The sequence below is a fragment of the Camelus bactrianus genome, chromosome 18 (genome assembly GCF_048773025.1).
Source record: "Camelus bactrianus isolate YW-2024 breed Bactrian camel chromosome 18, ASM4877302v1, whole genome shotgun sequence".
In the NCBI taxonomy this organism is placed as follows: Eukaryota; Metazoa; Chordata; class Mammalia; order Artiodactyla; family Camelidae; genus Camelus; species Camelus bactrianus.
In genome coordinates, this window is record NC_133556.1 from 33,918,954 (window position 1) to 33,946,469 (window position 27,516).

General features: G+C 50.2%; 1 protein-coding gene across 7 annotated transcripts in view; it reads left to right on the forward strand.

The window, feature by feature from the left end:
• CLEC16A (C-type lectin domain containing 16A) overlaps nt 1-27,516 on the forward strand; it is a 196,337-nt gene that overhangs the window by 14,319 nt on the left and 154,502 nt on the right. For all 7 annotated transcript variants that reach the window (XM_074346794.1, XM_074346795.1, XM_074346796.1 and 4 more), the window contains exons 3-9: nt 412-545; nt 5,968-6,116; nt 8,779-8,884; nt 10,589-10,712; nt 13,422-13,596; nt 15,083-15,136; nt 18,390-18,503. In XM_074346794.1, the coding sequence (XP_074202895.1) occupies nt 412-545; nt 5,968-6,116; nt 8,779-8,884; nt 10,589-10,712; nt 13,422-13,596; nt 15,083-15,136; nt 18,390-18,503 (856 nt within the window). The remainder of the gene's footprint in view (nt 1-411; nt 546-5,967; nt 6,117-8,778; nt 8,885-10,588; nt 10,713-13,421; nt 13,597-15,082; nt 15,137-18,389; nt 18,504-27,516) is intronic.

Genomic DNA, 27,516 nt, shown 5'->3' on the forward strand with positions numbered 1-27,516 from the left:
AAACTTAAAGATATGAAAGCAGAGGAAAGAGGTTTAGTAGGAAAACTCAGCTTATAAAATATTCAAAGGAAAATGCTGATGTTAGGTTTATACGCGTAGCTAGATTACTGGGTAATCATTTAGTCAGGAAGTTCTCTCCTTCTGTCAGAAATCCAGCAGTTCACTGCCTCCCAGGATCAGCACTGTTCTCACATTCTGGGAAGAGAGTCTGAAAGGTTGCATTTTTCTCGAGGGAAGATGGCATCGTGGGAGCCGGGTAGCGTGGAAGCCGAGGCTGCACGGGTGGTGGGACCGGTTGCCCTGCGGACACCACTGTCGGGGCGCACACATGCACCCTGGGTGCAGCCCGGGGACGACGTGTGTTTCCACGTGGGGAAGCAGACCACTGACGCTTTCCTGTTCTCTTCCCAGCTTCTTCCTGGAGAAGAACATGTTTGTTTTCTTCCTGAACATCCTGCGGCAGAAGTCAGGCCGCTATGTGTGCGTTCAGCTGCTGCAGACCTTGAACATCCTCTTTGAGAACATCAGTCACGAGACCTCACTTTGTAAGGACAGTCCCGACACTTGGCTCCACACCTCTAAGCATGATGTTTGCCGTGATTTTCGTGTTGCTTTTCGAGTGTCTGTGCTTACTGTGTGTCTCGGTGCATTTGGGCTGCTGTAACAAAATACCCCAGCCTGGGCGGCGTAGGCAGCAGAAACTTACTTCCTCACAGTTCTGGTGGCTGGTAGTGCAAGATCAAGGTGCTGTCAGGGTTGGTTGCTGGTGAGGCCTCCCTCTCTGGCCTGCAGATGGCCGTCTTCTCATTGTGCCCTCCCGTGGCCTCTCCTCTGTGCATATGGAAGGAGTGATTTCTGGTATTTCTTCCTTTTCATGTCAGGACACCAGTCCTCTCAGATCAAGGCCCCACCCTATGACCCCATTTAACATTAATTACCTCCTCCAAGGCCCCATCTCCAAAAATAGCCACATTGGGGTTTAGGGCTTCAGCATATGAATTTTGGGGGTGCACAGTTCCGTCCCTAACGCCGTTTTTATCCCTGCGTGGTAGGGTGCTGTAAAGGGCTGAGAGAGGGCACCCCTCTGCTGAGTGCTTCTGGGGGTATTTGCAGTTCTTTATAACCTGTTCCTGAAGAGCTGGGGTCGCTAAATCATCAGCCAACAGAATAAGCATTGGCATCGGAGGGTGAGTGAGAACTCGGCCACAGAGCCTGCAAGGGCCTGGCCGTGGCACCTGACGTGCCTGTTTCAGTCCCACTGCCTAACTGGAGAGGGCATGACTCGGAGCCGACTCCCTGCCCCCACTTGGCCCGGGGCTCTTGCTCTGAAACAACCACCCTGAGAGGCAGGTGGCATCAGTGTCCTCATTTAAAGCCGGATTGTGAGTCGCTGGCCCGAGGTGACAGCTCTGGCGAGGCCAGAATTGAGAAGGGGTTTCACCCCAGGTGAGTTAGCTCAGCGACCACCCGTGTGACTGTGCTCTCGGGGGACATTTGTCAGGTCTGGACACATTGCTGGCTGTGGTCATGGGGGCCAGGAGCTACTGGCATCGAGTGAGTAGAGGCCAGGGACGCTGCTTGAGATCGTACAACACGCAGGGCAGCCCCACTGTAAAGGAGTATTTCGCCCAAAATGTCACCGGTGCTGAGGGTGGGAAACCCTGGTTTAACTCCCGATCTATGCTTGACCCCTACCTGGCTTTATTATTCCAAGATGACTGCACCCAGCCCCAGGCCCTGCCCACAAGAAGCAGGGAAGTGATGACAGGTGACCAGATGTCTGTGTCACAGGCAGGCTCTAGGTCCCCAAGATGGGTCTGAGAAAAGTTTCTGGTGGGTGGAAAGAGGTGGAGATGGTGGCATTCCTCCTGAGGAGGACGGGGGAGGAGGGAGAGGTAGGGAAGAGCTGCTGACTGGTGGCTCTGGGCCACTAGATGGTGCTGCTGTCCCAGGAAGCGGCCACTAGGTGGTGCTGCTGTCCCGGAAAACGCCACTGGGTGGTGCTGCTGTCCCAGGAGACTCCTTGACGTGCTTCCCCATGAGTCTGAGTTGACAAATGAGTTGACTCACTCTCCCTAAGTGGTTTCCCTTGTTAACAGCTTTTGTTACCCTGGATATGAATTGCATGTGGTTTCTGAAAACTCCAAGAGGGGAAGACGCAGCTCAGTGGTGCAGGCCATGGACTCAGAGCCAGCCAGGTCCCAGGCCTGGTTCTACCACACGTTCCCCACGTGTTCCACGGAGTGAACTCTCCAAGCTGCAGTTTCTGCATCTGTGAAGTGGAGATCATACCAGTACCTGGTGGATAGAGTGCTCTGAAAATTAAGTGTGACAGCAGGTGTGCAGAGTGTCGTATGGGGCCTGGCAGATGGAAGTGTCCAGTAGAGTTGGTTTTATTATTAAATTCATTGTTCCCACAAATGTCTGTTCTCTGGTAGCCCAGCTAACCCCAAGGCTACTGGAATGAAGAGGAGGGTTGGGACAATGGAAAATACCGGGGTTTCTGGATCACATGGCCTTTCTTATACTAGGACCAAAAAGGGTGCTGTGCTATGAGAAACCCAGGCAGATGTTGCTGGCCTTTGGGGGAATTCACCAGAGCACTTTTATAAGCCCTGCAAAAGCAGCAGAAGTTACTCCGTCTTTACAGAACTTGGATGCATGGGGAGGGAGAAGGATAGGTGACTTTGGTTTTATTTTTATTGTCTAATTATAGAAAGGAAATGTCCTCATTATAATACAACGAAAAATTGTCAAACATGACCAAACTATAGAAAGCAAAAGTTCTGCAGAGTCTCACCCTCACAGCTCAGTGGACATGTACCGTTTTGCTCTTTGCTTTATTTTTTCCAACTGACTCGTGTATCTGAGGTTTTCATATTGTCCGCTCATGCATCCCTACCTTGTTTGGTTTAAGAGCTGCATCTTCCTGGGCCATAACTTATTTAATGTGACCATGGGCGTCTAGGTGGTTTCCGGATTTTCACTATGACAAGCAGCCATTTCACAAGCGCACCTGTTGCCTGTTGGGTTTGGTGATCTAAGTGACAGAAGGCCCAAGAGACTGAGATTACTTGTAGATTCCTGGGTTTATTATGAAGGGACACCACAGAAAGTTGGCCACACAGTGAGGGGGCAGTAGAAAAACCCCAGTGGAATAATAGAGGCACCTCCGCTGCCTCCAAGGTGGCCCCGCCGCCCACAGAGTCACGTCGCGGGGGCCCTGGAAAAGTCCCCGCTGGGAGCGCGTGGCTCTTTCGGCTCGAGTGCAGCCAAGAGGCCCGCGGTGGCTCATCTGAAGCTGCTAGCATAGGCGTCTGTGCCTCTGGTGGCCCAGAAGCCACGGATCAGTCACAGCGGGGCTGACAGTCCCTTCTCCTACCAACCCATCTGTCCCCAACCAACCCCAGCCAGAGTGCCAGAATGAAAAGAAGCGCTTGAGGCATCAGCATCAGCTGGCTGCTTGTTACAAGTTCAGGCAGACTGTGGACTGTACAAAGAATAGAATTCTGTATAGCAGAAAGGAAAAAAAAAGGAGCGCTATTCCGCACACACGCAGCAGCGTGGGTAACACGGACCTGGTCATGAGTGAGAGAAGCCAGGCACCAGGTGTGGGCTTGCAGCACGATTCCACGCTTGGGAAGTTCAGGAGCAGGCAGAACGAGTCTATGGTGCTGGAAGCCAGGCTAGGGCCTGTCTCTGGGGAGAGGATGTGGATGGGCCAGGGGTGTGAGGGACTTTTGGGGAGCTGGCAATGTACTGTGTCTGATCTGGGTGGTGTCTACATGGGGTATATGTTCACAAACATTCATCAAGCTGGACACCTGAGATTTGTGAGCTGGACACCAAATATGTAGGTACGTGTTCTTAAGATTTATATACATGTGCATTTCCTCATATATCAAGCTGTATACTTAAGACTGGTGATATGTGTGAGGCCTTGTTTTTAAACACATTAAAATTCTTACTGGAGGAGAGGGTATAGCTCAGTGGTGCTTAACGTTTGTGAGATCCTGGGTTCAATCCCCAATACCGCCATTAAAAAAATTAAAATAAATTCACTTAATCACCCCCCCCCCCAAATATAAACAAACACGTTAAAATTCTTAGGACTCCACCCCAGACCTGCTGCCTCCTGTCTTGGAGCAGGCCCCAGGATTTTCATGAGGAATTGTTACAGTCAGGAGATTTGGAAAACTCCAGACTTCACATCCTACCTGCAAAGCCCCTCTGAGTATATGTTCTGAGGAGGACCCAGCAGGGGTCCCCGTGTCCCTGGATGGCTCTTCGTGTTGTGTTTGGTGACTCCAGCCTTTTCAGTAATCCTTCGATTGGCCTAAGTTAGGTACCAAATAACTTAATGGTTTGTTTATTTCTGATTTGCCCGAGAGCAGCTGTGATCTGTCCTTGTGACTGGAGGGCTGGTGATGGAAATTAGGAATCTCCAGATTATAGTGAGAAGAAGATTGAGTGCTTCCTCCACGCCCTGCACTGCCCTCAGTGCTTTTCCTGCCTTCCCTCCTCCAGTCCTCCCAGTGCCCCGTGAGGAAGGTCTTGTCCTTCCTGTTTTCAGATTCAGAAGCTGGGGGGTGGGGAGGGTGAGTGGCCTGCCCAAGGTCACCCAGCTTGGAAGTGGCAGAGGCAGTGAGGATCCAAGTCTACCTTTGGACCCAGCACCTCTGATATAGGAGCCCAACCGGAAGTCCTGCAGGGCTTCTTAACACAAGGCGCTGGGCCCACCAAGAGATCTGAGCAGGTGGGCGGTCAGGGCTGGGGCCCAAGATTCCCCGTGTCTGGCAAGCTCTTGTCCAAGGACCAGACTCTGAGTAGTGAGGCTCTGAACCACTCTGCTCTCCTGCCTCCCCGTTTCTGCCCAGAGTGCAGGTGGGATGTCCGGCCTTAACTGTTCGTGGGGAGGCAGCTGGGATGGTGCAGAGCTTACAGGCCAGCAGCCTGAGGGACAGACAGTGCCTGCTTCACGGTGGTTGGTAAGGACTCGGGGTAACATGTCTAGCAGGGGCCCAATGCCAAGGTTGCCAACAGCAGGCCCATGGGCTGCAGCTGGTCTGTAGACCTGTTTTTACTGGTCAGCACAGCTTTCAAAACCAGTTGATCTAGTGGCCGACACTTGAAAATCTGAGACCTGTGTTTTCCAGCTTCCCTTGCCCAGTTGGATGCTCTCGCCAGGCTGGGCCTGCACTTCTGTGGAGGCCAAGCCTGGGAGCTGAGTGAGGGTGGCCGTTCCCCAGTGGCCTCAGTGCCCCCAGGCCCTCGTCACCCAGTTTTCATTAGTGGCCCCCATTAGCACATGGTATTAACATAGGACATAGAACTTGAATTTGATTCCATCTTTGACTTACTGTCTCTGTGTCCTCGGGCAAATTAATCAACCCGAGCATTTTTTTACTCACCTGCAAAATGGGAAGGAGGCCTACTCTGCAGTATCATGACAGTGAATTATAACATACAGCAGTCGGCCCGGCGCTGGGCAGGTAGTGGAGGGGCAGCCTCACGTGGCCTTTGTGAAATCATGTTACCTTGTAGGGAGAAAAAATCATGGGTAGCCCTTTATGGCAAGACGGGGCAGCTTTTTATAAGATAGAGCGCTGCCTACCCTCACCCGCGGGTAGTCTGTGAAATGCCCACGTACCAGCTCGTCTGCCCCACCCCCGGCTCTGCTGAACTTTGCGAGCAATGAAAGAAAATGCTCAAGCGTTCTTTTCTCTGGTGTGGGAGGGAGGGGTGGCCCGGGCTTTCCCTGGCATTGCTCTTAAACTTTCTAGTGACTTCTCGTGGTGGCTGATTTCTTTGCTGGTTAAAGGTTAAGCTGCTCACTGTGAGCTTGCCTGGTTCAGGAATATTCACGTGGTTATCAGCTTGTTCCCCGACTTTCTGTGCTTGTCTTTCCTCCAGCGTGAATAATTAACCCATCTGTTTTCTTTTCTTTTTTTTTTCCTCTCCCTCTAGATTATTTGCTCTCTAATAACTATGTAAATTCTATCATCGTCCATAAATTTGACTTTTCTGATGAGGAGATTATGGCTTATTATATATCGTTCCTGAAAACGCTCTCATTAAAACTCAACAACCACACTGTCCACTTCTTTTACAACGAGGTAAGTAACTGCCAGAGGCACACACTTGGGTGGAAAGCTCTCCGATCAGAGCAGTGCCTTTGGTCCTGGTGGCCTTGTGTCTGTTTACAAAGCCCTTGTGCATTCACTGTTTCCTGATTTTCATACCAACACTGTTTGACCTTCTCATGCTTTAAATTTTTTTTTTTATTTAACAAATTACCTTCTCTATTTTTAATGTAAAATTCAATTTGTGCTACTTGAGATCACTATACTCTTGTTTGGGAGAAGTGCCCAGAAATAACTTGAGTCGTGTTGCTCTATTGGGAAAACAGGAACTCAGGTCAGGCCCAGCTTTGCCAATTCTCTGCTATGTGACCTTAGAGAAGTTCCAGTCCTCTGAGCCTTGGTTTCCTCATCTAAGAAATGGGGATGATAGTTTCTAGCTTGAAGGGTTTTTCAGGGATTGGGTTAAATGAGATGATGTCTTCAAAGTAACTAGTATGTACCTGGCTCCCTAAAATTATGGCCATTGCTGTTCCTTATAAGCTAAAATCCTGATATTCCTTGGGAGAATTACTAGCAGTTTAAATAAATAAATTGCTATTGTTCTCACAATTAGGAGAAGCTTAAACAATTAAGTCAATTTATCTCACCAAACAGTACAGATGTTGGCTGTCCTGAGGCTGGCTTATCCCATGGCTCAACCACTTCATCAGCAACCCAAGCTTTTCTGTCTTCTGCTCTGCTGACCATGCAGTTGACATCTGTCCTCAGGCCCAACTCCTCATGGGCCCAGTATGGCTGTAGCAGCTCCAAATGTCACACACTCACATGCCATTGCCAAACTGTCTGATGAGATGACGTCCCTTCTTGTGTCCCTTCCTAACTTCCCCAAAATCTTCTTTCCCGGAAGCCTCCCAGCAGACTTCCTCTTCAGTCTCCCTGGTCAGAATTCTGTCACGTTTCTCTCACAGTGGGTCTGGAATTTGGGAGCAGCCTGGTAGGGCCGTTCTGGCTTGGTCTCTCATGAGGCTGCAGTCATCTGAAGGCTGAATTAAGTTTGGAGGATCTGCTTCCAAGGTGGCTCACTCATGGCTGACCATTTGGTGCTAGCCATTGGCAGGAGGCCTTGGTTCCATGGGCTTCCCCAGGGGGCTGCTTGAGGGTCCTCATGGCACAGCATCTGGCTTCCCCTGGAATGACTGATCCCGAGAAACCACAGCAGGCTGTACCGCCTTTCCTGACCCAGCCTCAGAAGCCACATAGCACCGCTTCCACCATACCCTTTAGGCCGCACAGGCCAGCCCTGACTCAGGGCAAGTAGAGGAGGCGAGGGGCGTTGGGCCATCTTGGAGGCCGCTTGCCACACAGCCAGGTGTTGTTTGCATGACAGGTGTCTTCTGATCGGTGGTCACATGCACAGCCTGTGTTTGAAGTCAGACCATAGTCGCAAACGTTTCCTCTGAGTTTCTGCAAAAATTCATCCAGCTGTCCCCATAAGATGTGGCAACAGCATCCTGCACCTTGATTTTCTTTGTCTAGATTTGAAGTGGGGAAGAGATGGTCTCAAAGGGAAGAAATACTAGCCTGGCACATAGTAGGTGCGCATTGAATGTGCCCAGAGCCCAGAGGGATGCTGTTTGCATTCTCCTCCCAGAGGCTCTCCAGGTGAGATGAAACCCAGACCAGAATAGGGGGCCAGCTTCTCCCTCCACTCAAGTGCCACTGGGCTTCTGTGTATCTAGTGGGGAGGGCAGAACCCTGGGTTCTGGGGCCAGAGTGATGCTTCTGGAAGAACATCCTGCTGGTCACCCGAGGAGTGGTGGGAGGTGGGCCAGTGCAATAGCCACCGCTTGTTACGTGTACACCTGCTTCTAGTGCTCAGAGTGGCACTGCCCTTGTTAGACAGGTGTCACCTCAGTGGAGTCACAGGTTCCCTCTTCCCCACACCCTCACTGCCTGGGGGTGCCCTCCAGTCTGATCCAAGCTGTGTGGGAAAACTGGCCAGAAGAGGGCAGCAGAGCACGCCCCTGTGTGTTCCAGCCCGGATCCTGTGTGCTTTTCCCTCCAGGCTCCGTCAGTGGGGGTTCTGAACTATTTTGATCTTTCCCGATGACCCCTTTTTAATGGCAGAAGATTCCCAAGTCTCTCTGCCTCCATGATAATGTTTACACTTTTAGTGTTTCCAAATAGAGAAATATATAGTAGCTGAAAGATTCTGAATGTAGTCACACTTTGCACTGGCCTTTTATTAGTTGAAGCAGCAGCTAATCGTAACAATAAGCATTACTGCGGAGAGCTGGGGGTCAGGTGCCAGGGTATGCACTGTACCTGAAATAATCTCGTTTAACATTAGCAACTGTGAAGTGGGAATTATTGTCCTCACCTTACAGATGAAGAAACAAAGGCTTAGAAAGATCACATCACACAGCTAAGAAGTGGAAGAACAGATCATGAAGCCAGACCTGGCGTTGCCTGGATCTGCCTCTGTTTCTTCCATGGTCTCACCTTCCTGTCCCTTCCCACATTCCCCAATGGGAATGAACCACTAGCTTAAGGTTCACATGGGTACCATTTTTGTTGTTTTTTTGTTTGTTTGGCTTTGGCTTTTACTGAGGGCTCGGACAGGGTGCAGAAAGTTGGGGTGGAGGCAGGCTTGTATTCTGGGTCTCTAACTTTTTTGATACTACTTGTGTTTTAGCACACTAATGACTTCGCCCTGTACACGGAAGCCATCAAGTTTTTCAATCACCCCGAAAGCATGGTTAGGATTGCTGTAAGAACCATAACTTTAAACGTCTACAAAGGTACGTTTCTGTATGAGCTCCTGCCTCGTCGGGCTCCTAACTTGACAGCTGATGGTTGTGCTCATGAGTCCCCACAAACAGGTCTCATTTGATGGTAACAAGGGGCTCATTTATCATAGCTTGGGTTGCATGTCTCATGAAAGCTTGTCATCATCGGACATTTAGCTCCCCTCTTACATGAATTTTTGTTCCACTGCCTTCTCCGTGCACGATTAGTTCTGCATGTTAAAGTCTTACTCAGCGCTGACACACAGAAGTCGTGATGTCCTAAGAGAGGCACACATGGGACTCAGAGTGGCCATGTGATAATTAGATAAAGCAAAGCTGTCTTTGAAATGGGAGATGTACATTTTTGCCTTTTGGCCTGTTAAATATACTTCTGTACAAGCCAGGGGGGCATGTTATCTGTAATATTTAAAACCATTACATGTCACTACCAGCAGGGGGCAATATTGTATTCTCAGCAGATTCCTCCTTTCTCTCGAGAGTGCTTATTGCCCGGATCATTGCCTCTGGGAGAAAGCCCTTCTGTGGCTCCCTGCCCGCACTGGCACAAAGGCTGGCTGGACACAAGTTTCCTGACCTGGAGTTGCCTTCCGATGGCCCCTCTGCCTGTTTCCCTTGTGGTCATCACGCTGAAGCTGGGACCTGGTTTTTTCAGGGGCCAAATGCTTTGACCTTCACAAGTTACCATGTTGTTACTTGAGATGCCCCCTAATTGGTGGGGGGGGGGGTGCTAGGCAGCTCCTCGGGGACTCACTCCAGTCTGGTTCTGGGATTGCCTTAAACTGAGGAGCCTTTCTAAGAACCTAGGGGGCCCAGTCGAGGGGTCGCAAACTGAGGGCCTGAGGGCCAAATTCAGCTCTCAGACAGGTTTTAATTGGCTTAGATTTTTTTTTTTTTTGAAAAATATATATAGTTGCCAGTATTTAAAACTTGGGAGCTCTTGGGTGACAGTCTGGATTTCTGACTTGGAAGTGTAGATGTGACTGTTGTGGGCCCACAGTCCTGCAGGGCAGTGGTGAGCTGGCGCTGAGAAGCAGCTGCCCCCTTTAGGGTTGAGGCCCATGCTCCCCAGATAACCTGCTGGGCCTGCCAGCTTCACTCCTGGAGCCACTGTCCAGCCCGCAGGCTCCTGAGTTTGCAACCCAGTCTGAGCCCAGTCCTTCCGCCTCCTGTTCCCCCGTTCTGTCCTCTTCTAACCAGTGTCTCTCCGTTTAGATGCCTCTGCCCCTCTGAGCAGCTGTCCCACCCTCCCAGTTCCTAACCCCGCTAACTGTTGTCTGTTTTTGCCTTTCCTTCAATGACGATTCCTGTGTTCCTTATTCCAGTGTCATGTAAGTTAATAACTTCTGGTTTTCTGCTTTCTTAACTTACCCGTACATGTAAATACAGGAAACTTGCTTGAGAATGGTCCAGTTTTCACTGTAGCCTAGCTAAACGTACTGCTGACAAGTGGGCTTTCTAAGGCACTGTTAATGTTTAGCCCAACTGATTGTTCTCATTAATTGTAAAAACAGCATAAGAACTGCCTCGATGAGTATAGTTTTCTGAATAAAGTATCCATTTTTAAGTATTTCCAGGAAAGACAGAAAAGATTCATTGTAGAGGGCTTTTTCATTGTGGTTTTTTGTTTTTAATCTCCCCCAAGTTATTTTTGGTAGCTTGACTTTTTTTCCCCTCTTCTTTTGTAAATTTTCTCAGTGGATAACCAGGCCATGCTGCACTATATCAGAGATAAAACTGCTGTCCCTTACTTCTCCAATTTGGTCTGGTTCATCGGGAGCCACGTGATCGAGCTCGACAACTGTGTGCAGACGGATGAGGAGTAAGTGGCCTCCCAGGGCGCTTATTAAATAGAGTGCTTCTAGGAGAATTGTGTTTCCATTGAGAAAAAGCAGGCACTAGAACAAAACTTACTCACCTGCGTGTAGGTGGCATGTGGACTGCCCTGCTCTGAAAGGTTCCACCCACCTTTCCGCTTTTCCTAACAGCGCAAAGTTGGAAACAACTCAGAAACCTCTCAGAGGGGAATCGGGAAAGTGAGTTCACTATGGCCGTAGATAGGGTGCTAGGCAGCTTACAGAAAGATGAAGATGGTCCTTCACTGGTGACTGGATAAACAAAATGTATTTACACACAGTGGAGTAGTATTCGGCAGAAAAAAAGGAACAAAATGCTGACGCATACTAAACCACGGATGAACCTTGAAAGCATTATGCTCAGTGAAAGACACCAGATGCAAGGGACCACGTATTGTATGACTCCATTTATAGGAAATGCCCAGAATAGGCAAATGCTTAGAAATAGCAGATCAGTGGTTTCCTAGGGCTGGGTGGATGGGGTGTGTGGGGGAAGTGACTGCCTAAGACTATAGGGCTCCTTTTGGGGGGGAGGGGATAAAAATGTTCTAAAATTAATTGTGATGATGGTTGGACAGCTCTGTGAATATACTAAAAACATTAAATTGTATACTTTGAGAGAAGTTTCTGGTTTATAAATTATATCTCAGTAAATTTATTTTAAAAAGATAAATAGATTGAGGTGGTGATGAATGGGATCCAGAGCAGGGTTTCTCCAAGTTGGCACTGTTGATCTTTTGAGCTGGGTAATTCTGTGTTGTAGGACTGCGCTGTGCTTTGTTGGGTGTCTGGCAGCCTCCCTGGCCTCCACCTGCTAGATGCCAGTTAGCACCTCCTTTCCAAGTATGAAAACCAAAATTGTCTCTCTCAAGGGAAAATTGTATCAGCTGAGAACCGCTGCTGCAGAGTGACAGCGTTGCACAGGTCTGGTGAGAGGAGGCACCCCTAGATGGGGCCAGGACGATTAAGGGACCCGGAAAGGAGGTCTCCTAGGAGGCGGGGGTGAGAGAGAGAGCACGTGAGCTCATGTATTGGGAAGGAAGCAGGGCAAGGGGGATGACAGATCTGCAGAGCACATGGGAAAATAGAGACCCGCGTAGATATGAATAGTCATGGATATAAAACATGCAGAGACACAACTCCAGGAAGAGCAAAAAGTTATACAAGGGAGGAAGCGAACTCCTAGTCCTCTGTGTGGCTCTGCAGTGAATGATTACAATGTCCACACCAATCGCTGATGACTGTGGGGGACAGAGGGCACACAAAGAATTCTGTCGTGACAGAAGGTCATTATGTGATACGTAAAATGGCTCGATTGCGAAACAGAGGTCCTCACAGATTTTGGAGAAATATGGGAGGAACTATCCACAGAAACAGCTAAAAGAGTTAAAAACTGCTTCCTCTGGAGAGTGGGCAGGGGTGGGGGAGGCTCGGCCAGGAGCTGCCGTATTTTATTATCAGCTTGTCAGTGCTATTTAGTTCTTAAATTTATCTGCATATATTACTTAGGTATTTTTTAAACTACAGGTTTAGAAAGTGAAGTGCATGAAATATTCTGCTAAAGGAAAATGAACACAGTATCTTATTAAGTAGGGAGAAGGAGGCAGAACGTTATACATAAGATCTCATGGGTGGTGGGTTCATAGATCCTCATTATACTATTAGGCTTCACAACGTGTATTTGCTATAAATACTTACAAGTGTAAGAAGGAATAATTATCCAAAATTAAGTACGAGAAGCAGAGTTGATCCTGTCCTTACTTTATTTTAAAGCCTGTGTGATTAGCTGGGTAGATACGTAACACCAGCCGTTTAGACGTGACTGTAGGCAGACACGGAAATGTGAAAAACGGACCATAGGGTCACAAGTCCCCAAATATTATCTATTGGTGGTGGGACTACAGGAGACTTTGATTTCTTTTTGCTTTTATTTTCTTCATTAATTTTGCTTTCTAAAATGACTGTTACTTGAGTAATAATCACGATGCTAACAAAACATCCTACCCTAGCTAGGTGGCTCTTTGTGAAGGACGCCGCTTTGAGGGGGTGGAAGTGTCCCATCTGCTGTTTTAGGGTGTCGTCCTTGGTGAGCTTGACGCTGGTCCACTCGTGGGCCGTGACCAGCGTGCTGCTGCTTCCCAGGAAGGAGGCGGGGGCCTCCTGGGGCCAGAAATGGGAGGTCACGTCCTTGTGCTGAACACCCCATGTGGTCAGGGCCAGTGGCTCGGACGGGCCGCTGAGGCCTGCTGCTGCCTTCAGAGCTCCTCAGGAGCATTTTAATCAGCGAGAATTTATTGTTCCGTTAATGCTGCTTATCTTCAGAGCCAGGGGATCTTGCCACCTTGGTTAGTGGCTGCTCTTGTGTGAAATGGCTTGCTAAGAGCTTCGCTGGGTTTTTCTTTGTTTACCCATTTTCTTTCGGGCTGTGGTGGTGGTGTGAGTTGTGCTCAGGGCTCCAGAAGGTGGGGGACTCCTGAGTCCCCTAAAATCTATTGCAGTGGACCTGGCTGTTTTCTCTTTCTGTAATCCACCGGAAGGACCAGGATAGGTATCTCTCAAGACTAGCTCAAATATTTGTTGTGTGAATGAAGCACCGCCAGCAACCTAAGTCTCGGGCCACCGATCCTAGGCTCTGAGCTTTGGCATCTGGTCTGAGGCCGGCATTTCTCTTGCAGGCACCGGAATCGGGGGAAACTGAGTGACCTGGTGGCGGAGCACCTGGACCACCTGCACTATCTCAATGACATCCTGATCATCAACTGTGAGTTCCTCAACGATGTGCTCACAGACCACCTGCTCAATAGGCTCTTCCTGCCTCTCTACGTGTACTCGCTGGAGAACCAGGACAAGGTGGGTCCGGGGGCCTGGCCCCTGTGGGCTCAGGGCCATCTTCAGAAGGGGAAGAGCAGTCACCCTGAATAGGCCCGGGCTTTGCAAGTTTCCAAGGCTTTGAGCCTGAGGGAAGTGCCTTTCAAAGCACACTGGTTTTCCTTTCCTTTTATTTCCTGAGAGGGGGTAGAGAGAGAGGGTGGGAGAAAGAGACAGAGAGAGAGGGAAGGGGGGAGGTGGGGGTTGGGGTGGGGGGAGAGTGTGTATGAGTGTGTGTGTGCGGACTTTAAATGAATGAGAAAAGATGACTGACATCAGAAGGAAACAGGAAACCTTTACAAATTTAGGTTCTTGGTTTCTGTGCGTCCTTCTCTTGGGATGTTCTCATCCCTGGTAACTTTTTCGGATAGTTGCCAGAGCTAATTGATTTGGAGAAGATCCAGCCAGCCACAAAACTGGCACAGAACGGACGGGAAGGGATGGAGTGCACTTAGGAAAAGAGCCCGGATAGCGCCTGGCCACAGTCACGGGCTCAGAAGCCCCTGGGGGGATAGCGCCTGTTGAAGTGCACATCCTCGGACCTCCTCCCTCCTCTCAGGGATTCTGGCTCAGTGTGTCTGGAGTGGGCCAGGAATCTGGCCCCCAGGTGATTCTAAGCGGGTGGTCTCAGCTCCCCCAGGAGAAGTGCCACTTCAGGGAGAGAAGACCAGTACCACCCAGAGTTAAGGGCCAGAGCCCTTGACAGGAGGCAGGACAGAGCCAGCTGGTTACACTGCAGGGGCTTCAGCCTCCGCACCCATGTCCCAAGGGAATATAGCTTTCCTTCTGGTGATGGAACACGGGGATTCTTGCTAAAAATTAGTGAATAAAAGAAAATTGCAACCCTAACGAGATCTATAGGCAGAGAGAAAGCATGAGAATCGGAGTTTTCAGACCTTGTTCAAATTCTGCCTCTTCCCTTTCCTCATTCTGCCACCTTGGACAAGGCAGTAACCTCCCTGAGCAAAATGAGGGTCCTGAAGATCCTCCCAGGGTTGGTGTGAGATGGAGCCCATTGAAGCCTGTACAGATGAGGGGCTTCTCTGAGGCCAGAGCACCCAGCCTGTCCCTGCGCCTCACTGTTTTGAAAGCTCCTTCCTGAGAGCAGGCCTCCGGGGCCTCTCCTGCTGGGCTTTGGGCTCTCGGTGCCCCAGCTGGGGGCAATTTACATTCTTGGTAATTTAAGGAGCTCGTTCTTCTCCTGGGTCCAGCCTCTAATCCATAACTAATGGTGAAAGGTTTCTCAGGTGGAAGGACAGCGGCCTTGCAAATGGTAGTGGATAGGGTTAGGTTGCGAGTTTATTTTGCAGGGTAGACTTTGCCACCAGCAAAGAAGAGCCTCAAGGTCTTGGAGGAAGTCGGGGTACTGGGCGCCTCCCCTTCAGACAGATGGCATTTGGCTTCGTGTATCTTGTGCTGCTCACATGTGTAACCCAAACTTCTCTCTTCTTCCCCCAACCTTCCCTAGGGAGGAGAACGACCGAAAATCAGCCTGCCGGTTTCTCTCTACCTTCTGTCGCAGGTGCGTTTGATCATTTGCTGGTGTCCCCACACATCGGGGGTCCCTGGAGGGCTCCTGCCTTTCAGAAGTTTCCCAGGCCACATGGCCCCATCTTCTCTCTCTGGGTCCCCCATCTTGAAATAAAATAACAAAAATGAAAGGGGATTCTATTTTCCTGACATTAAGTAGAGGTGCTGTGTATCTGCTTCATGGTAGTACTTGGAAATTTAAGGAGAAATGAAAAATAAATCAACCCTGGCACGTGTACTGTGGAGACTGAGGTTTCCAAAACAACCAAGGAGTGTTCCAAAGACCCTTGAAATGTGGGCTGTGTGGGTCCTATTCCTGGCCATTTTGAAATAAGCCCCAAACTGTGGGACCCAATATGTGTACACACACAGCAATTTTGGTTTAACAGACTTCCCCTAATGAGGCCGTTTTTTAAGGCTATTGTCAGGGTTCTAGTTCCCAGATTACCTTCTGGAAGGTATCTTGTGGCAGCCTCAGTTCCCAGATTTGTGTCTTGAGCCAATTTGTCTGCCTGCCCCTCTTAAACAAGTGTGTTTCCTTCTCGTAATTATGTAATATTTACAAGAAGGGAAAAACTCCATGGTGACCCAGTTACATAACTTTAAAAATATTTTTATTACAAGCAGTCCAGACTCTCAGGCCATCTCATTAGACTGTCAAGTAGTCCGACGTTTGACCAGAGCTCTGTTCCCACTTCTGCAGTGGCCCAGGTATTTATTTGCTTTGCTGAGAGAACGTCCTTCTCACCGGGTCCCTGGGCCGTTTCGAGTTTGAGGTGGGTCTGACTCCGGTTGGTCTGAGAAGAGAGGTGCAGACCCAGCCTCTTTTCAGCGGGCCCAGCCAGCCGGGATCTGCACGTGGCCAGCTCCCTGTTACTCCCGGAGTCTTGTTCTGGGGGCTCTGTTTGCCCGGAGCTGTGCTCCGGTGCCGACTCCTTCTGAATGCCCCTCTGTGCGACAGGGCTCTGTGCAAACCCCAGCCCCTCCCGGCAGCTGTTTCCGCCGCCTTGTTACAAATCTGCCAGCTTCTCCTGCTCGGGATTCTGGGAGGCTGGCAGGGCTGAGCGGGCCAGGTCTGCACCCACAGGAATCCCGTGGCAAGCACCCTCAGGACCCTGCCGCTGTTGGGCCACTCCGAGGAGCAGGGGGTCAGGCCACACTTTTCCCCTGAGAACCCTTATTTCTCCTGTTTTCCTAGTGAAGGGCCAGGGGCTCAGGCACCTAATTATTTGTTTCAGTCTCTCACAAAAAGCATTGTCATGGGTGTCCCTCAGCTTGAGAGTAGAGCTCTTGTCCCACCGCATTTCCACATAGCTTTGTCAGAACGTTGCCTAAATGTGTGAAAACCTCGAATCAGGTATAAATCCCAGTCCTTAAGCTCTACATCAGAACATCCTTACAAATGATTTTAGAAGCATCCATGTTAATTCACTGTGATGGGGGATGCTGTCCAGCTGAAACTAAGCCACCACTCCCAACAAGAGTGTAATAGGGGCAGGCCGGCCCAGCTTTTCAAGTCTGGCCTGCGCACGGCTCCACGTACCCTGCAGTGACTGGTCTCCCCCATTTGTCTGTCCGGACCCAGGAAGGAACGAACACCATGCATGTCCACACCGGCCTTTGTCAGGTGGGCCTTAGTAGGTGCTCACTGAGTGTGTGTGGCCTGAATCCACTCATCCTCATGGTCACTAGCATCTGAATACCGGCCACAGCCCTGAGCACGTGGACTCCTCTGATCATACTGTGCAGCCTACGATAGTCAGTGTCTCCCCAGTGTTTTAAAACAGGTGTCCTTTTTTTTTTTTTGTAGGTACTACATTTGGTTATTCTGCCTGTACCTTAAATCTGAATTGTATTTATATTTTTGAACAGTATATCACCCTATTCAAACAGTATAATACAACATTTAGGGAAAATCTTCTTCTTACCCCTGGCCCCCAGGCACCCAGTCCCACTCCTCAGGGGCAGCCAGTGTTTTAGTTTCTGCCTTTACTTTCTTTTTTTAGAATATATTTTTAATATACATATATATTTTAAGTTGTAAAGTTTGAACAGGTGAAAACCAAGCTGCCTTTCTGCTTTTACTCAGTCTCCTGATTTCTGTCCCTGGAGACAACCATGGTTAACAGGGTTTTCCCATGTCCTTCCAGAGCCGTTCCCTGCCAGGGGCTCTCACCTGGCAGCGACTTCACCCCCTCCTCCCCCCGGGGATGTTTGGCAGTGTCTGAAGACATTTCTGGTTGTCAAGACTTGGGGAGGGGGTGTGACTAGCATCTAGTGGGTGGAGGCCAGAGTCGCTGCCAAATAGCCTGCAGTGCACACGAGAGCCCCCCACAGCAAAGAATAATCACCTGACAGTCGTGCCAAGGTTCAGAAACCCTGTTCCACACATACATAAGCAAACACAAACGTGCGCACACACCCTCTTATAGGCAGACGGTTGATATATCCCAGCTTGCACTGCGGTACCGGTGTTGCCTTCACAGTTTAAAACAAACCAGCAGGTGTGTCTGAGCCAGCCCTGCAAGGCAGTTTCGGATACCCTGATTCCTCAAGCCATTCCTCTGAACGTTGGGCAACAGGGTGGGGTAGCAGGGCCATCCCAGACAGCCCCACGCCTTCTGATTTTGCATCCTGGCACAACTCTTGTGCTGGCTCATGTGGCTTTTCCTCCCCACAGTTTCCACGTCTACCAACACAGCCCTGGAATTCTGGTGTGCTCAAACCCACTGTGAGGGTCAGCACTCACTCCAGGGATGGGATCTCTGCATGGCCGAACCTCTGCCAAGTCCTTGATTGGAACAAGACTCGCTGGCCCTCTTTTCCATATAATTAAAGTATTGGGCCGGGGCCTCCTGGTCTTATCGTAATCGGATTTGACACTGACATGCCTGTAGAGAGGAAGGAGCGTGCGGGTTTGGCGCTCCTTTCCCACATTGCTCCGCTTCAGCCGGATTTGGCTTCATCCAGCCGTGAGGGACAGTCTTGCTTTAATTCACTTCCTTCCGCTGAAGAGCAGCCAGCCAAACAGGCAGCAGTCTTGAGTGAAGGAGGGCCTAGCCCTAAAAGGAGAAAAGCGTAACCAGTTTCTCCCAAACGTGACCCATTCTTTGGATTTTGCATCACAGGGATTGCCACTTAAACACGGCACTTAGGGAGCCCTGCCTAGTGGTTTCAGACTGAGGAGGAAGAGGTTGAAAGTCTGCACACTGTAACACAAATTCCATTTTTCTTTTTCTTACCAGGTCTTCCTAATTATACATCACGCACCCCTGGTGAACTCGTTAGCTGAAGTCATTCTGAACGGTGATCTGTCTGAGACATACGCTAAGCCTGAACAGGATGTGCAGAGAAGCTGCGTAAGTCATTAGTGTTAGGACCATTTCTAGACCCTGATAAGAAGCCATGGCTCATTTTGTTAATGTGTGTTTCTCTGAAACCAGAAATCAACATTTTACTTACACAGCACTGATGATGATGCATAAGCTGGTCTGGGACTCAGAGAACCTAATCAGAGTACTGACACGCATACCCAGAAAATTCTGGGGTCAAGCACTAAGAGTGGACTTGACTGATCATATGTTATTGAACACAGGTTTGGACCATTCTGGGCCTCTGGTTGTATATCTGTGAGACACTGTTATTGGGTCAGGATGAGAAAATGCTTTGCCTCTGGCACAAATGTTTATGGAGACTGGACAGGGAACACCTATGAATGACAGGGACCCTGTGAGACAGCAGTAGGGAGCAGTGGGGACTGTGACAAATTGGAGGGTGTACGTGTCCCTTGTTGAGCAGCTGCTGCTCCACCTGACCCTGCGGTTGTTCTGCAGGAGTACGGATGCAGTAGTGCCAGGTTCTCTCATGCTTCTGAACAAGCTGGAAAGCTGCATCTTTTTTTATTTTATCTTTTTAAATTTTTTTTATTTATGAGGAGAGGTAATTAGGTTTATTTATTTATTTATCTAATGGAAGTACTTACTGGGAATTGAACCCAGGACCTCATGCATGCTAGGCATGCACGCTACCACCGAGCTATACCCTCCCCTCTGGAAAGCTGCATCTTAAGGCAAATACTCCCAAGTGTTAAACGATCGCCCAGCTGTGGCCTAAACAGAGTCTGTTTGCGGTTTGTGCATATTTGTGCCTTTTGTGCTCTGCTAGAAAGAAACCCCAAGGACCAGTGTGATGACATCTCCCGAGGTTTTCCCCGCTTGGCCTTGTCTACCTTGCCTGCCTTCTCTCCTACCATCCTGTTCACACATGCTGAACTCCAGGCTACCTTGGTACTGGCCCAGCTTGCTTTTTCCCCCAAAGTAGCCTGTGTTTTCCCTCTGTACCTGTGTCCTTACCATACCGACCGCCTGGCAGGCCCTCGCTGCTGGTTCCTTCTCATCAGAGGTCTTACCTGTCATTGGCTCTGCTGCAGCCTGGGTTCCACGTACGGGTCTGAGATGAGCTAGACAGAGGCTGTTTCATGAAGGCTGTGTCTCTGCAGCCGGGTTCTCAGGCAGTCAGCACACCGGTATGCGGGCAGGGCTTGCCCTGGGGCCTTTGGCTCTGTTGTCATATCTGAGCACGTGGTGGAGTATGAGCTCAGAGTGTGAAAGGCCAGATCTGCATGGAGCACAATGACAAGAGTCTCCCGCCCTTCTGGTTTTTCCAGCGTACAGTGTCTTGGCCGGACCACTTTGCTCTTTAAAGAGAACATTAGAGCCTCTGAAAAGGTTTCCAGAAACCTGTCCTTGATGGTGGTGGTGGCGGTGTCAGTTCAGCTGAATTGAATGGGGCCTTTTCATGGCCCCTGTCTGGCCTGTCCCTTCTGGATCGAGCATCGTGCTAGGTCTGGGGATATTCAAAATCCTAAATGGTCGCTGTCACACTGGGGCTTTACAGTCCAGCAGAGACAGACGTTGCTAAAATACACAAACAGATGCACTACCTCAAGTCTTGTAAGTGCTCCAACGGGAAGGAGTAGTGTTGGTGAGAGGATTCAACCTAGAGGTGACAGGGGTAACAAGTGCTCTACAGGAAGGACTTCCCTGGTGGTCCATGTTGTGACAACACACAGTCTAGAAAATGTGGAGCTGACTTAGTGTTTATGCAGCTGGAGATTTTTCTTTGCAACTTTCTTAAACCCACTTTCGCTGAATGAATGCAAGTAATGGAATGCTGAGTCCACAGAATCAGCGGGCGGGGGGCCCAGGGGGCTGCTGAGGACCTTGCCAGCTGGTGGGTCGCCTGGGGCAAGTCGTTTCACCCCATTTAGAAGACAGTGAGTGTAAGCCCCACTCTGGAGGGCTGTGGTGAGGATGGGGAGAAAATATATTTAAAGTGCCCATTAAGTGCACGACAGACGGCAATCTGGCCCTCAGAGCTGTTTGACTTGGTCTTCACAGTGTTTAAAGGAAAATTTTACGAATTGCCAACTTTAAAATGTAGGAAGTTTCACAGAAAAGTCCCAGCATCAGGATTGTCTTGAAGATCCAGTCTGAGTTGCGCGGGAACCTTCTCAGAGGCCGCCCCCTTTGGGTGAGGCATGTGTTAGCCATCAGATTTGCCCAGTCCCTGCCCAGCCCGCTGCTAACACACCACATTTATGTTACTAACAGGTTGAAATGTAGTGGGTCCTTTTGGACTTCATTTTGTCGCGTGATTTCCAGACCCCAAGATTGCTGCTAAGGCTTCATTGCAGAATGTCTACCCATAAGACCCCTACTGCTGAAGTTAGACTTGATGTTCCAAGAGATGAACCCAGAGATTGTTGGGGTGCTTGGGTTTGCAGATTTTTTCCATTGAAATTGATTGGCGTACAGTTGCAGGAAATAATAGAGAGAGATCCGTCACCCTTTCCCTAGTTTTCCCCCAGTGGTGACATCTTGCAAGACTGTAGCACAATGTCACAAGCAGGATATTGACATTGATACGTGGGGTTTCCAATTAGAGCAAAAGCAAATTGCAGGAAGTTCCTGGTGACCTCTCAGCTTAGGATACTTGCTTTAGTTGAACACCCTCAAATCAGAGGGAGCATTTAGGAGATCTGTTCTTTTTCCCAAGGACCTCCTCTTGGGATGAGTTCCTGCCTCCATTGTGATGGACACATAACCGCTCATGTGGAAGCCTGAACGAAAAAGAGGTTCTTTTCAGTGTGGAAGGAATTGCCAGCCCCAGTGAAAGTGTCAGCTTTCTACTTTCGGTTCTTGCCTTTCCCTGGGTGCAAAATCGAAGTCTGTTGTGATGACTGCAGTTGAAATTTGGGAAGGGTTTATCTCATTTATGACTTGTTTGACAATAGTCCTGGTAAGATTTACCTTCCTTCCCTCTGAGCAAGAACAGTCTCCTATTGTTTCCTGCCTAACTCGGATGTGGTTTGATCATACTTGTTTTAAGTTTCTTGGTCTTTTTTAACCTACTTTCTCCTTCCCGTAATTTGTAGATAAGTTACTGGTATTGCTTCATTTTACCAGCAGACCTTTCACAAAACCAAACCAAAATTGAGGAGAGAGAAGCAGAGCGGAGAGCAGAGTTATTTGAAAAGTCTGTAATTTAGGGTTAAATTTAAAACACATCAGCATGGCTAGATAAATGTCTAATTGAAATTCATCTGTGCATTAAAATCATATGGTTCCTCCTAGGGGATAATTCTTGCTGTAATTCTAATGCAGAGCAGATAATGTTTCTCGTTGGGGGAAGTAGAGGAAGAGAACACTCATTGTGAAACTGCCAACATCTCATTATTTGTGCAAAATGAACGTATAGATTAGATTATGGGATATGCCTTGTTACCTGTAGGTACTTTTGTTTTTGAAGGGACTTTTTTCATCCTGGGTTTCTGTGGAATGGCTTCCTTCGTTTTTGCATTCATTCATCCATTCCCTCAGCAGAGATCCACTGGTGCCCAGGAAAGACACCACCCTTGCCTCCACTGGGCTTCCCATCCCCTGCAAAGGCATAGCACTGTGTCTTGGAGACGCCCACATCGCCTGTGCTGTCACGGGGCTGGCCGGAGATGCCTGGGGGCACTCACTGCAGGCATGAGTGACTCAGTGGGTGAACTGGTGACAAGGTCACGAGGGCTCTTGTGATGTTCTTCAAGACTCTCAGAACAGAAGTAGCCTCAGAACCTGACCCTCACATGCCGCCTTCTCTCTGCTCAGGCGTGGGGAAGGAGCGTCAGAGGGGATCGCTTTGGTGCTGTTCCACATTCCATCTTTAGATGCAGTCTGGTGGAGTGGACTCGGGAGCTAGGCTGCCAGGGCCCCTTGAATCCTGGCTCCTCGCCTTACTAGGTGTGTCCCAGGACAAGTTAGTCCAGGTCTCCGGGCCCAAGGGTCCTCACCTCTCCAACTAGACTAACAACCATGGGTTTGCAGAGACGATTACGTGTTATGTAAAGTGCTTATTCCAAAGCCTAGTGCACAGCAAGGCCTAAACTTCAGATGCTAGCATCACGATGACCTTAGTTTCTGAGGCTTCAGCATCACCCTGCATCCCCTCCTTGGGATGATTAACATAGAGGCACACTTAGTGCACCCCAAAGGGAGGTGCCTCATGACCAGGCACAGGGCGCAGTGGTGACAGTGGTGACAGCACCCATTGTAAACGTCGCCATCTGGTGTCAGCAGGCTGGGCCTCTGTGTGCAGTCTGGGCCCCAGATTCCCTCTCTGAAAAGTGCAAGTGCTTAGCCAGCTAACGTGCATTCACACTTGGCTGTCTCTGAACTCGGAGTCGGGGCTGAGAATTCTGGGGCAGAATAGGCTTATTTGCCTCAAAATGAGGACATCAGCCGTCTCTCTAGGGGCATCAGTTCAGCCAGTTGGGATGGTCTCCAGATGATTCTTGGGGGATCCAAATGATTGGGCACACATATAGAACGTTAGCTGTCCACCCTCCATGGGCCACCTGTCCTTCTTGGGAGCTGGACCCTCTGCTGGCAGAAGGCTCTGCGAGGACGTGCCACGTGGAGCCAGCAGCTGAGAAAGTAGCAGCCTGGCTTCTCTGACTTGTGTATTTGTGGAAGCAGAGCGTTAATTGTTGGCTTGGGTCGCCTGGTCGCCACTGCACGGCTGTCTTTCCAGACCAGGCTTGAGTCAGACGGCAGCGGAGCCTCCAAAGTACTGAAGGCAGAACAGCCCCCTGTGCGGTTGGGGTTAGTGTTCCCCCACGTCTTTCAGTGACCCTGACCTTACTTGTGACCCCCAGGGTAATCAATGCTGTTTCTGAAGCCGACACATTCTTCTTCCTGAAAGTCGTCATTAGCTTCTAGGAGAGGGTTGATAGTGAACGCTGAAGGAAGAGAATAGACATCAATCAAGGGCCTTAACCAGTTGCAATCATTCCCACAGAGAATGAGAAGTCATGTGTGCTGTCCCTTTTTGCGGGGCTGCTGCGGTCTAGCCTGTAACCCCTCAACAGACAGGATTACAGTTCCAAGGCGCCACCGCTGCCTACAGAGGACTGAGTGCAGCAGTGCGAGTTGCGGGTAAGGGTTTGACCGCATCAGAGAGAATCAGACGCAGCGTGTCCCACAAACCAAGCAGAGCATCGTGGTAGATGAGAGACCTCTTAGAAACCGTCATCTCTCCCTTTGTCCTGCACAGCTGTCCAGCACCATGGTGTGGAGGCTCATGGAGGAGTGGCCTGTGGCCAGGGCTGCGGGTGACTGACCCAAGGGGCCGGAGTGCTGGTCCTGGTCCAGTGAGCCGGAGAAGGGCCAGAGGTTCTCGGAATGGCCACAGGCCGGATGGGCCAACAGGGCAAAACAGTGGGCAACTCAGGAGTGGGGTTGGGGGTGGAGAAGTTTCTGTGACTCAGGCCTGAGCTGGCTTTTCTGTCTGCCTGGCAGCTTGGCACGGAACAGGTTGGGGCAGCCACCAGGCTGGAGACTGCTGTCGGGGGCGGGGAGCCACACCCCTGACTGAATGGAGACCTCTCCTAGTCTGCATTTAGTCATTGGTGACTTTTTCCAGGTTTTGGCTAAAATCAGGAAAACCAAAGGTGGGGACAGAAAAAGAGGGCACCTACCACTTCTGGTATCGGTGCCCTGGGGCTTTGTGAGTTCTCATCACAGCCAGGCCCCTTTGGGCATTGGAGTCTTCTAAGACTCTTGAGTCCCTTGAAGCTGAGTCATCGTTACTTATTCGTCTATTCAACACACAGTTACCGAGTGTGCGCAAGGCACTGTTCTAGGCACTGGAGACACACCATGAACAAAATGAAGACCTCTGACCTCCAGAAGCTTCTCTTATAGTGAGGAGAGGCAGAGGGACAATAAAACTGTTAGTGAACATCAAAGCATGTCAGAATATGAGGCGTGCACTAGAAAAGCAGCTGTAGTGAAGCTGAGAAGGGAGAGGGCTGTGCCAGGAGGCTTGGGAGGGTGCACTTCTCTATCGGGTGGCCTCATGGGGAAGGTGACATTAGAGTATAGACTTGAAGGAAGTGAAGGAGTGAATCATGATATCTGGGGGAAGAGCATTTGGGCCGGAAAGAACAGCCAGTGCAAAGGCCCCTAGGCAGTAGTGTGCCTGGTGTGTCAGAGGAACAGCAAAGAGCAGTGTGGCAAGGTGGAGTGTAGTAAGGGGTGAGGTTAGGGAAAGAGGGGATGGGAGTCTAAAGTAGGTGGTGCCCTTGGAGCCATTGGAGGACTCAAGAGTTTACACCAAGGGAAGTGGGAACATCCTAACCCTGGGATCTGGAAGGTTCTTGCAGTAAACTTGGGATGTCTTGAGATAATGAATCTTAACAGGGATGCGAGCACCATATATCTAATGAGTAAGGAAATCCTTTCCTGGTCAGCGCCAAAGTTCTCCAACTGGGAAACTGGATTTTGCCGCGGGGGTGCTTTGCCTGACGGGAGACTGCACATGGAATGAGAAAAGGGCCACTCCGGTCACTTCCCTCTGTCATTGCTCTAGCGATTTAACAACAGTGGCTAGGTGGGAAGTGGTGTGAGTCACTTACTGCCTGACTGAGGACAGTCAGCGTGGCTGGTGGGCGTAACGCATCCCAGGGGCTGAATAGTGGGGTTGCCCCTGTGAATTCTGAGTCCTGGCTGGCCTGAGACTGACTGCCTGCTGACCACTTGCTGTGCTGGTCATAACCTTCCCTACCCCAGGGGACCCCTGGTAACTTCAAGCTGGGCATGGGGCAGATTCCTGAAAGCTTCATGAGCAGAGAAAAGGGGGGAAAAAGCTGACAAGGCTTTATTCACTCAGTCAGTATTGTTCTGGGTGACACTTGGGGTATGGACAGCCCTTCCCTAGCAGGAGCAACGCCCCTCGTTCTCTCCCCCATCCCCCTCAGCCGCAGTCTTTGGGAAGCACCCACACATTCCAGACCAGTGCCGTGCTGGCCTCACAGGCTGCAGGATGAGCAAGACAGACAAGGTGCCTGTCCTGACACCCTGGTGGGAAACATGGTAAACAAGCACATCAACACAGGTTTAAGGTTTGGATCTGGAAAGAAATGGAAAACAGCTTCAGGAGATGACGGTGAGGGAAGTCCTCCCCGAGGAGGTGACACTGGATTGGAGGACCGAAGGAAGGATAGCTCTCCCTGATGTAAGTGGAAGGGTAGGGGGTTGGGGTGGTCAAGGCACAAAAAATGGCGAATCAGAGACCTCGATGGTTGTGAACTGGCTGTCTGGGATCGAGGAGAGGCCAGTAGGCAAGCAACGTACTGACTGGGTCAGTGCGAGTGGGGGAACGCCTTCACTTTACAGAAGAGGAACACACTTGTTCCCCTCCTCGCTGTCTCATCTGAGGCTCCTGACAACCCGAAGAGTGAGACAGTATTATCATCACATTCTCTGCGTGAGGAAGCCAACGCTCACCTAACAGAGGTTAAGGGATCATTCTGTTGCCACCCAGTTGTGGGGGGTTGCAGGCCATCAGCCCCAAATCCCCGTGCTGCTGCATTTCGTGCCCTTCTGCCACCATCCACAGTGATAGTCACTTGGTGCAGCATGAGATGTAGGGTTCCGGACCGAACATTGCAGGTGACAGGAGTCACCACTGTTTCACAGTTCATTACCTTTTTTTTTTTTTTTGAGAACAAAATGTAGTAAAACACTCCTTCTAAAGAAATGCCAACGAAATGCTTTGTCACTGTTTAATGGAAGAATATAAGATATTTTATTTTGCAAGAGCATGGAACATGCCTTTTTAATCATACATAGCTTGGGATTAATACCTTGGGGATTCATTCATCCTGCAGGAATTCATTAGCTGTTGATCGAATGCTCGACACAGCATCAGAGGGACAGACTAGGCGGTGCCGGGCATTGAGGGGGGCAGAGAAGGTGACGGGGTGGGGAAGGCCAGGGGATGAGGCTGGTCTCACAGACCCAGCAGCACCCAGGGGGCAGCTTTCTAAGAAGTCCCAGCACCATCTTGACATGACCTGCTGGTTCCCACAGTCGGAGCGTGAGGCCTCTGAGCTCTGAGACCGCTCCGATGCCAGATAAATGGGCGCTGCCTTGGGTTATGCCTCGGCCGCTGCCTCGCTCCCTGATAATTGGCCAATCGTGGGGAAGAGTGCCATGCTCCTCCTGTTAATGGAAGTGGCCTGTTACCTCTTCGTGCCTCCCCCACCATGGGTTAGATCTTCCCCGTTCAGTTTGGCAGCAGTGCCCCGTCGTCTCACTGACGTGGTCACAGTTGTGCTTTCTGGATGCGCGCATGTGCTCTGGCTCGGCAGCCCCACGTCGCTCAGGGTTTGGCACGTAGCACGCGCACCCATACATCACCCCGGAGCTTATGCCGCCTGATGTTTGCTTGCTGATCACCTCGTTCTGGAACGAGAATAGGCTCGCTCTGCAGCAATTATCCACCCAGCTTCCCTTCATGGCCAGTTGCAGAGCTATGTGCTACAGTGCCGTTGGTTACGGTGGGTGTAAACCCGGGTCACCGTAACCCCTGTGACATTTGGAGCTCTGCGCACATGAAACGGAAATGGGAAATAATCACAGCCTGTGCTCGTCCATCATGCTCATCAAGTCAGAGGGCCACCTAGTGAGTGATGTGTAGACTGTCACTGTGCTTTTGCTCCCCAGGCTGCCTTCTCCACCGCCCGTCTCCGCATCACCGAGTAGTACCAAGAAACCCTCTCAGCAGGTGCTATGTGCAGGGACAGGGTCATGCTGACGTCCCTTCTTAGGCCATGAGTGTCAATGAACTCCTTCACGAACAGCTGACTGGACGTGCCACTTGGCCGGCCCAGAACCACCCCCTGACTTCCTTCCTGTGTGCCTGCTGCTACCTGGGAGCTTGGGCCAGGCACCTTGTGTCCCAGGGCACCACTGCTGTCACCACACAAACCAGCTCTAGGTGGCTCTGGCCTTGACAGAATTAAGGGTGACTGTCCAGAAC